The 9,794-nt window shown below is 35.9% G+C and overlaps 2 protein-coding genes across 3 annotated transcripts in view; one reads left to right on the plus strand and one right to left on the minus strand.

The window, feature by feature from the left end:
• LOC109217006 overlaps positions 1–2,483 on the plus strand; it is a 5,201-nt gene extending 2,718 nt beyond the window's left edge. For both annotated transcript variants that reach the window (XM_019381229.1, XM_019381230.1), the window contains exons 7-15: positions 434–549; positions 643–744; positions 827–940; positions 1,044–1,100; positions 1,187–1,253; positions 1,379–1,432; positions 1,523–1,597; positions 1,682–1,717; positions 2,053–2,483. In XM_019381229.1, coding sequence (XP_019236774.1) covers positions 434–549; positions 643–744; positions 827–940; positions 1,044–1,100; positions 1,187–1,253; positions 1,379–1,432; positions 1,523–1,597; positions 1,682–1,717; positions 2,053–2,166 — 735 coding nt within the window. In that variant the 3' untranslated portion in view covers positions 2,167–2,483. The remainder of the gene's footprint in view (positions 1–433; positions 550–642; positions 745–826; positions 941–1,043; positions 1,101–1,186; positions 1,254–1,378; positions 1,433–1,522; positions 1,598–1,681; positions 1,718–2,052) is intronic.
• Positions 2,484–2,660: 177 nt separating this feature from the next.
• Positions 2,661–8,507, minus strand: LOC109217005. The gene is made up of 9 exons (XM_019381228.1): positions 7,366–8,507; positions 6,729–6,784; positions 5,821–5,903; positions 5,543–5,621; positions 5,186–5,296; positions 4,562–4,671; positions 3,756–3,839; positions 3,561–3,598; positions 2,661–3,202 (listed from the first exon to the last, which is right to left on the minus strand). The coding sequence occupies exons 1-9, from the start codon at positions 8,447–8,449 to the stop codon at positions 3,132–3,134; spliced, it is 1,716 nt and encodes a 571-aa protein (XP_019236773.1). The 5' UTR covers positions 8,450–8,507; the 3' UTR covers positions 2,661–3,131.
• Positions 8,508–9,794: the final 1,287 nt, after the last annotated feature.

The raw sequence follows: 9,794 nt of genomic DNA on the forward strand, positions 1-9,794 counted from the left end.
CCCAACTACTCTAAACAAGTTTATTGTCATGTTTGTCTTCATTTTGGTTTAGTTGTTTGTCTTCTTCCCCCCCCTCCCCCCCCCCCCCTTTTTTTTTTTCCAGCCTAGTCTTGTCTTGTTTTATGTGCTATCCTCGCTGTTCTTATGTATAATGTTTTCCTTTGTCTGTGTTGCATGCATGCAAGTTTATTGGTGAAGCTCTGCAAATCATTTAACACATCAGTGAATAATTACTTTTTTCCCGACAAAAATCAATCTTATCGTCAATCCCACTTTTAATCTCATTACAAATTAGGGTTACCAGAGATGAGCGAAAAGATAGAAAGAAAACGTAGCTTAACAAAAGGGTTGGTTTGCTGCCAACTTAGGAAGATTTAAGTCCAAAATTTTACTTATGTATCTCGGCATGCTTATTTTTCTGTATTGTAAACAGTTTTCAGAGAACTTTACTATTATGCTGTTTCACTATGATGGTCAAACAAGTGAATGGGCTGACCTTGAGTGGTCAAAGCGGGCTATCCATGTCAGTACACCGAAACAAACTAAATGGTAACTATTATTGTGAATTCTTTTTTATCCTCAATTGTTCAATATCTTTGATGGATTTGTGGTAAGTATAAAGTTTATTCATTTTGTTGAAAGGTGGTATGCAAAACGTTTTCTGCATCCTGACATTGTAGCACCTTATGACTATATATTCATCTGGGATGAAGACTTGGGTCTTGAGAATTTTAACGCGGAGGAGTAAGTTATGATTATTCTCAGAGTCGTTTGTATCAATATGTTGAATTGTCTGTGGACTCTTAAGGCTCCAATGCAACTGCAGATATATAAAGTTGGTGGCAAAACATGGTTTGGATATTTCCCAGCCTGGTTTAGCACCAAACAGTGGGTTGACGTGGCAAATGACAAAAGGGCGAAATGACACTGAAATTCACAAGTAGGGAACATAGTACTTGCATTATACCTACAACGGCTCTGATTACAGCATCCCATGCACACATAGCTTGATCTCATATACAGTTTATTGCTTCTGCTTACAGGGAAACAGAAGAAAGACCAGGCTGGTGCGCTGATCCACATTTGCCACCTTGTGCAGCGTATGGAATGCATGATATTTACCAATAACTACTGATGCCACTTTGTGTTTGGTGTCAATATTAACTGTTATTTCGTTGGCAATCAGATTTATCGAGATCATGGCACCTGTTTTCTCTCGAGAGGCCTGGCGGTGTGTTTGGCATATGATCCAGGTTTCAATTATTAAAAATCTTTCCATTCATTGCAGCCAACGAAAAAGAATATGCGGGCGAAGGGGGGAGGAGGATTGCTACCCATTTGGTTACTGCACATCTGAATTCTTGATTCTTTATTGCAGAATGACTTGGTCCATGGGTGGGGTCTTGATTTTGCTCTTAGGAGATGTGTGGAGGTTAGTAGTATACTTTAAGATGTGCGGGACAGATTCCCATATGTTCTGTTTCAAATGGTCTTCTTCCTAATAATGCTTTTGGATGAGCAGCCGGCACATGAAAAGATAGGAGTTGTAGATGCTCAGTGGATTGTGCATCAAACTGTTCCATCACTTGGGAGCCAGGTATATCCAACTTTATCTTGTTGGAGTATATTAGACTAGCATAAAAGTTGGCTGTAATGATTATTTTCTATTTTATTTCGACAGGGTAAATCAGAGAATGGCAAGGCACCATGGGAAGGGGTATGTGCCGTATTTCATTCTCCTGTATACTGAAATTTGACCATGAAAAACCGATGATTAAGGAAAATATGAATAAAAAAACTAATAACAATTTGATCTCCTTTTGAATTTGCATATGAATATGTCAAACCACGTTCGAATGTTTGTGTCCATAGATGAAATTTGAGATGCTTGTTCTTTTCATCATATATCACAAAACATGTGTCAATGTATGTTAACTCAAACCCATACTTCCCAATCATGCATGATTCTGCAAGTGTTTGTGTAATCTTGTTACAAAAGGAGTATGTTGATCTCTGATTATATGTCTAAGTCCAACATTTATTTTGGTTCAGGTAAGAGAAAGGTGTAGAAGAGAATGGACAATGTTTCAGGATCGCATGGCTAATGCAGAGATGGCCTATTATAAGGCAATGGGGATTGATCCCCCTAATTCTACAACTACTTAGGTGGGTCATTGACAAGATTTAGAATGTGTGTAGGACGTCAAACCTTGTTTTTGTGTGCAAATATCTAATGATGGTTTAGAGTTCCAAGTGGGTAGAAAGAAACTTCTGTATTCTCCTTGTTTTTTGTTATTAGTAATATAATTCATCGTTGTGTTAGCCTCCTGATTTGTGTTTCATGCTTGTTTGAGTTCAAAGTCTCAACTCCTGTATAGGTACTTGTTCATACGGTCATGTCAACATCTTGAAGATAGTGTCAAGGATATCATCAGTGAATGGTCATACTAAAGTTTATTTACAAGTTGAAATTTGGCCATCGATATTTGAGAGTAGTGAACTTTAATATTTGAAATGCTAGTACCGTATTGAAGTTTTTGTTAATTGATCTTGTTGCAAATGTTCCGTTATCCACAGGGACTGCCTTCCTCCCAGCTTCATTATTATTGGTGCTGAAAATGCCAGTGAAAATGCTTCGTGCATTGGCGCATAGGATAAAATCTCAAACTCTATAATGCAGTAGACTTTTTTCATTTGTAATGCCATAAAGAATGATCCCCTTTTTGTAGCACTTACACTTAAAGAGGTGCATACTAAAGGTTGTAACAAAAAAATAAGTGCAATTAATACCAGAAATGGTTACAAAGAGCTATTACATTCACCCTTATCTTCAACTTATAAAGGATATAACTTAAGACACTTCTGCCCAGAAACTAAGGGAAAGTAGGAAAAAGCAAGGAAAGAGGTGAAGTGGAGGAAAAAGTGAAATCCTTTGTTGAGGTTAAGGTAGCTGGTAAGATCTCCAATTGGCACCAACAAATGTGGAATCTCCAAGAATAATTTTTTTTTCTTTACAACGGTGGTGTCCGGGCTGCTTGCGCGCACCTCAACTATCTACCGGTACCTGTTACCTTCCAGTCTTGCACAGCACAGGTATTGGGTAACTCTGCCCACTGGGATTTCCAAGAATCTTACAAATATCCTTTGGTGATTGCCTCTTCCAACTCTTGAAATTCCCAAGCATCATCTGCTGAGTACTCTCCTGTGAGGTAAAGAGAGCACAATTAGCTAAGTACTGACAACTACTTGCAGGAAGCAGTATTGGGTTCGACTTGTGGAATTCAAGACCTAGCTTCAGGTAAAAGGCATATACGGTGTTCTCTGTCGTGCTATTAGGTGCAAGATTCAGGCAACACTCTCTAATACTACAATAGCATTGTCACAAACCCTGACCACAAGCTGCTCACAGCAATCAAAAATTCAACAAAGACCTCTCTTATCTCTTGATGTTCTAGATAAAGGGAAACCTTTTTCACAACTATTTTCAGATATAAAACAAGACAACCCAAGACTTTCAGCAACTTTCAGTAAAAACTGAACTTAAAATAACTGTGTCTTACCAATTGAATCTCGTCTTAGAGCTGTCAAGTGAGCACAACTGCAAGTAAAAATTTCAGTTTGGGTTTGAATCCACTTAGAAGAACATTAAGAATTAAAAAAATTACGCATCACTGAACATTTGTTATTTCTCATCATCTATCACAAAATGTAGAAGCTTTTTTAATATTAAAACGAATATTATCTTTATATGGTACCTGCCAAGAGCTTTCCCGAAGTCTGCACATAGTGATCGGACATAGGTACCTTTTGAGCATCTAACTCGGAAAATCACATTCTGTCTGCCAATTCAAAAAAGGGAAAAAAGAAAACAAGAGAAAAAAAGAAGCATCTTCAATATGAAACTTTTGGTGAAGTAATAAACCAGGTTAGTGGAGTGACAACCATTAGCAACCAAAATACATGCTCATGAAATGCATGTAAATTATAAGTATATCTGTCCCAAATATTCTAATTCTGCTTCACATGAAAGCATATCTGGAAAAAAACATGTCTGAAATATAGACATACTTCAAGAATTACTCATTTTCCTCTAGGAGTAATTGGCTGGAACATAGGCATGCTTCACATGAAAGCATACCTGAAATATAGACATGCTTCAGAATCAAGGGGATGCAAATCAAGAAGATGCTACCTTTTATGGTTCTAATAAAACTTTTGAAGTACTTAATAAATAAATCCGCAAAAGGGAGGGCCGGGAGGAAGCTTGTGCAACTCCAATAAAGCACTCTGTGAGAAATATATTACTTGCTTTCAATCAGAATGAGTTCTCCACCTCACCCTCAAACAAAACTGAGTGTACATTTAGCACTAAAGAATTCAATGCAGTATAGAGATCGTAAGACACTTTGGGAGCACCCTAAGAATATTTAGACACTTTGAGAGAACCTTGGCTAGGGTTTTAACTTGTACGCACAGACAATACTCACATAGAGATGATTTTTCAAGAGTTGAGACATCCATGTGGCACAAGATTAGCACTAGAAGAGTTCAACAAAATAACCTGTCATCTAAACTCTGCTTCACATCAAATTCGAAAATTGAAATCCTCCTCGGTGAAAGTTCGATGCTTTCCCCTCTTCTTGCTTTCTCATACATCTTTTCACCACCAACCTATCACAAGTAGACGGAGTCTAATAAGTAATAACGCAATACTAAATCTAAGTCATGCTTGGTCACCCGAGAGAAATTCTGATGAAGCTGGCAAAAATTGGATGAACTAATTAAAGGAAAGAGAAAATAACAACTCAAACAATTACAGACTAAGAAGTAACAGCTATCTTTTCTGAATCAGCACGCTCTTTGATTTAAGCTTATGTTAAATACAAATAGTATCAGCAGCAACTAGGCCATTACATTGACTGAAGATATAGCTGGAGTTGATTCAACATGTTTTAGTTTCATGAGATTGCTAAATTTCATGACTCAGAACAAAATTAAGCATGTTGAAAGTACTAAGAAAAAATTGTTTAAGAAAGTGTAAATCTGGTATCAATAATTTTATTCATCCAGGGTAAGAAAATGTTGTAATAATCGTTATAAAAATCAAAATATGCACAGGATAAATTTATATTCGGCAGAATCAATAATTGGAGGAACTTAGGTGTTGCAACTAAAATTAACATACTTTGATTGCTGAGAACATCGGAGGGACTTGCCATATCTCTCCATAAAAGGACGCTGCTGTTTTCTTTATGTCCTCATCCTTGATATGCTCCCACGGCTCTCGCTGAATAACCTGGATATTACAAAATCCAAACTTACATAAGTAAGATAATCCTGGGGCAAACAAATAACTAGATCCAGTTTGTGTAACATCAATTAGAACGTGCATGTAGACTTTATTCATGTTGACTTTATCATGAAACTTCTCATCTTGCCATCTTAATTTGTTAGATGAGACTTTCGTAGGGGTGAAATAAGTCACATGGTCCAGTTTTATCTGAAGATTTATAACTTCAAAAATAAATAAAATAATAAATACCAGGGAATCTGCATCCCAGGTAGAGGTGGCTTCCCCCAGACGGAAGATTCCACTGTAGCCCTTCATCATACCCTGATAACTGCCAAGAACAATTCAGACTTCAAGAAAATTCATCATAGAACTGTATCGAGAGACTAAAAGACACTGTTTATAGACTTGTACAAGTTCTCCTAAGACAAAGGGGAAAATATTAGCAGGAATAAGAAACTCTCATAAAATTTCAGGAATCCCTGAGATCTCTCTCAAACTAATTCAACTAAAACCTTATTGCAAGTTACCTGTCAACGATCTTTGTAGCTTTACCAACACATACAATCAATAAGCCAGTTGCCATTGGATCAAGTGTTCCAGCATGGCCCACCTGCAAAAGATGAATTTGAAGGAGAAGGTGGTAATAAAATGGAATAAAAATGCCTTAGTTCAGTTTGTATTCAGTCTGAATGTGGTGACTGTTTCCAATCACGTGATAATAATATAAGCATCAAACCCCCATTAACCAAATACAAAGATAAGAACAACCCCCCCCCCCCCCCCCTCCCGAAAAAAAAATAGAGTGGGGCAATTCTTTTGTAGAAACAGAAGTTTGTTACAAGGTCTTCAATTTAAAATGAACATTGGAGGAAGGAGATAACAAAATGCTCAAAGATGTACACTAATTCTCTCAAATTTTGCTAAGTACTCTTTTTTTCCTCGCCCCAACATGTTCTTCAGCCACAGCTCTGATTTTGCTGGACAGAGTCTTCTACCTTAGGAGAATCGATCTAATGGAGCGTCCAACACCAAAAAGAATACATAAAACTTGATGAGGGGAATTGATACTTGTTTAAAAATCTAAGATTTCATAGTATCTTACATTAGGAATAGATATGTTAAAGAAAATCAAAATAGTAAATCTTCAGACAGAAATCAGAACCATATTCAAGCTCTTTTTTTAATGGGAGAAAGAGTGCTATTAATCAGCATGGATATAACCAAACTACATAATCAAGTATTTTAAAGTGAAAACACTCATCCAAAAGTTTTTCTAATTTTCGTTCTTGTTCCTAAGACTAACATGATAATGCACCTTCAAATACAAAAGATCACCAGAAAAATTTATCTTGAAAATATTCTTAAAACGAGTTCGCATACTGCTTCTCTGAGACCATATCAAATAGCCCCTAGATTATGGTTAGGAATGATGTACCTTTTTCACTTTTGTTAGACGCCGCAACTTTCCACAAACAGTGAAAGAAGTCCAACCTGTAAGGCAATTCAGACTAATAGTCACTAAGAAGAAGAAGAAGAAAACCAAGCTTTTATAACTACATTTCCCAAAATGCAAGAGCCTCCTAACTTTGGTTTGGCTTTATGATATTAGATCATAAGAGACAATCCTGACTCGTAAATTATATTTATGGCATTCGATACTCAATGTAGAAGTCCTTTTCGTGAGCTTTGTGATGTACAAACTACAGAAAATAAGACTCTTGGGCAGTTTTCATCTATAACCATACACTGGCTGAATTCGTAATGTACATATCACACTCCCAAACAAGTTTTACTTATCTCTGACTCTGAGACTCTCTAAGAGTAAACCTACAATTTTAAAAAATCAAACAAGGAAATGAAGTCAAACTTCTCAAGCATTGCATTAAGAATCTCTAGTCTGTCAATCCAACTTGTAACTAATGCTTCTTGTTCAATTAAAAACTCAAAACACTTAACATTGACTTCACATGAGAACTTAAATTTTTTATATTAACTCTTTTAAAAACACATCAATGTTTAAAAAATGCACATCATATATCCCAGTGTTAAGACAATTAGGAGCTCAAACTCACCTTTTGGTTTGTTCACTAATACCACTGTCCCACCCGGGCTATCCCATTTAGGAGGAAGCCCTGTACTCCTTGTAGCTAGAAACGGCTCAGCACTAACAACACCATTTTCCTTATTTGGAACTTTCTTCAAACACTTGAAGAACTCTTCCACTTTCTTCTCCGATACATCAACTTTACCTTCTTCCTTATTTTCACCCCTATTCCTCACACCCTTTCCTCCTTCCTCAAAAAAGATCAAACTTTTATCAATCCCGCCATCAGAAGTTTTCTTTTTGGTATTCTTTACATTACCCTTTTCTTCTTCCTCAAAAAAGATCAAATTTTTATCAACCCCACCATCACCATCTTTCTCAATTATCTTTTCCCTAATTCCCAATTTCTTTTTGCTCTTCTTTACATGCTCATTTGATTGCCCAGGTTCAAGAAAAGCTTTATCAAAACACTGATCAGGAAAATACTTTTTCTCCAATTGATACACCATCTTATAATGCTTATCTTTTTCCCAAGGGTAAGCAAAATTGTCATAAAAGTACAACTCTTCTTCCTTCTTGTGGAATGTACGTAGCTCCACTACTTCCTGCTTCAGCTCAACAAACTCATTATCCTTACCCCGGTTATTCTCATCCCCCGAATCCGAATCCGACCCGCCAAACATTCTTTTCCTCCTCTTATTATAATATTTCCTTTTCCCTTTATCCATTTTCATAATATTATCCGAATTGGGTTCCTCGTTAGATGATTTTGAATTCAATTTTCTATCGACCCAATCGTCGAACCCGAGTTCTGAACCCGGTTCGGGTTCGGAATCAGTAGGTTTTGAATTGGGAAGGAAACGTTGTGGGCGGGATTTTTGGATTGGTGAAGGGGAATTTGCAGGGCGGGAGATTATCATATCGTATTGAAGTGGATATGGAGTTGAAGTAGTAGAGAAAAAATGAAGTGAATAATGGGAGTTTTTGAGAATAAGGGGATGGAGCTTTTCTGAGGTTGAGAAAATAGTGTGAGGTATTATAGTGAGAGAAGACATGGATTTGGAGCGGAGGAAGATGAGAGACATACGGGGAATTACTACTGAATTCGCCATTTTGGCTTTGTTTGGGGGGAGTTGCAGTCACAGTTTGTTCTTCTAGCAGTACCAGTAGGGTCGTTACCTCTTTTAATAATTAATATGAAAAAAATGAATACAGGTTCTATTCTATTATAATTTATCCCAAATCAATAAGAATTTTCTATCTCTACTTTTCTCTGGAATACTTTTCTTTTTTCTTTTATTGTTTCACAACACGTTATCAGCACGAGACTCTAACCAATTGAGTAGAAGCTTTGGGATTGAGCATAATAATTGTCAATTGTTCCATGAACTTTCTTCGTGATTAAATTCTGGATTTAAGGTATGTATTTTACCGTATTTTTCTCTTTTATTCTATAATTTGATTTTAAATACAAGCAATGATAATAAATTTTGATTATAACTCTAATGGAGTTAGTAAGAAATTATAAACACTCGAAATGGTAAATTTCTATGTTCTGTCATGATCAAAATCACGTATGATCATGAGCACAAGAAGTGGAAGCTCGTCCCATTGAATTTGCTTCATTCTCATTCCCTTAAGAAAATATGATAGCAGTATGTGATAAGTCTGAAAGAAGACAAAATTATTACCGTGAAGATAACAATGGATGTTGACATGGCAATTGACGAAATTATAATCGGCATCATTGTGGTAATGAGAATAATAAGGATTCTCAAAATAATCCTTCATTTTGTGAAAGTAATATTTTGTCATCGATTTGACATGAGATTTTGTAAAGCACATATAAATGATTATGGTCCATTTATAATGTGAATGTGAAAATATTGTAATTTATGAATACATATTCATTTTTGGAAGAATATGAATGTGCTAGTGGTAGTGAATATACCACACTCACCTCTAGAATGAGGTTTGAGAGGAAATAAGAAAATAATGTCATTATTGTAGCATAAATGGTCTTTGGTCATGTACTTATTGTACGCCAAAATATTTTGGCATTGTGATTATTAAAAGACAGCGGTAATGCAAGAAACAGATCTTGCATATAATTTTGATCATAACCATAATGGTATAAATTTCTCTTTAAAAGAGATATTCACCATATGGCTGTTGATGAATATGTGGTACTATAAAATTAATTGAGAGCTCTAGAAGAGCCAATTGTTACTATTTTGGAGGAATAAAATTGATTATCAATAAGGCATTATGTTGTAGTAAGTCTCAAAGAAACTTAATTGAGTTTCTAAAGTATTCGCGAAAGCGGTTGGTTATACTGAGACTATAAATAAAAGAAAGATTTAATATCTTCTATTACTATAACTTGTAGCGGGGTAATATGTATGTGAAAAATTACCCGCTTTATTCTCCAGTTTGTACTGCACAAACAAAAGAATG

This window comes from Nicotiana attenuata, unplaced genomic scaffold (assembly GCF_001879085.1).
Source record: "Nicotiana attenuata strain UT unplaced genomic scaffold, NIATTr2, whole genome shotgun sequence".
Taxonomy (NCBI): Eukaryota; Viridiplantae; Streptophyta; class Magnoliopsida; order Solanales; family Solanaceae; genus Nicotiana; species Nicotiana attenuata.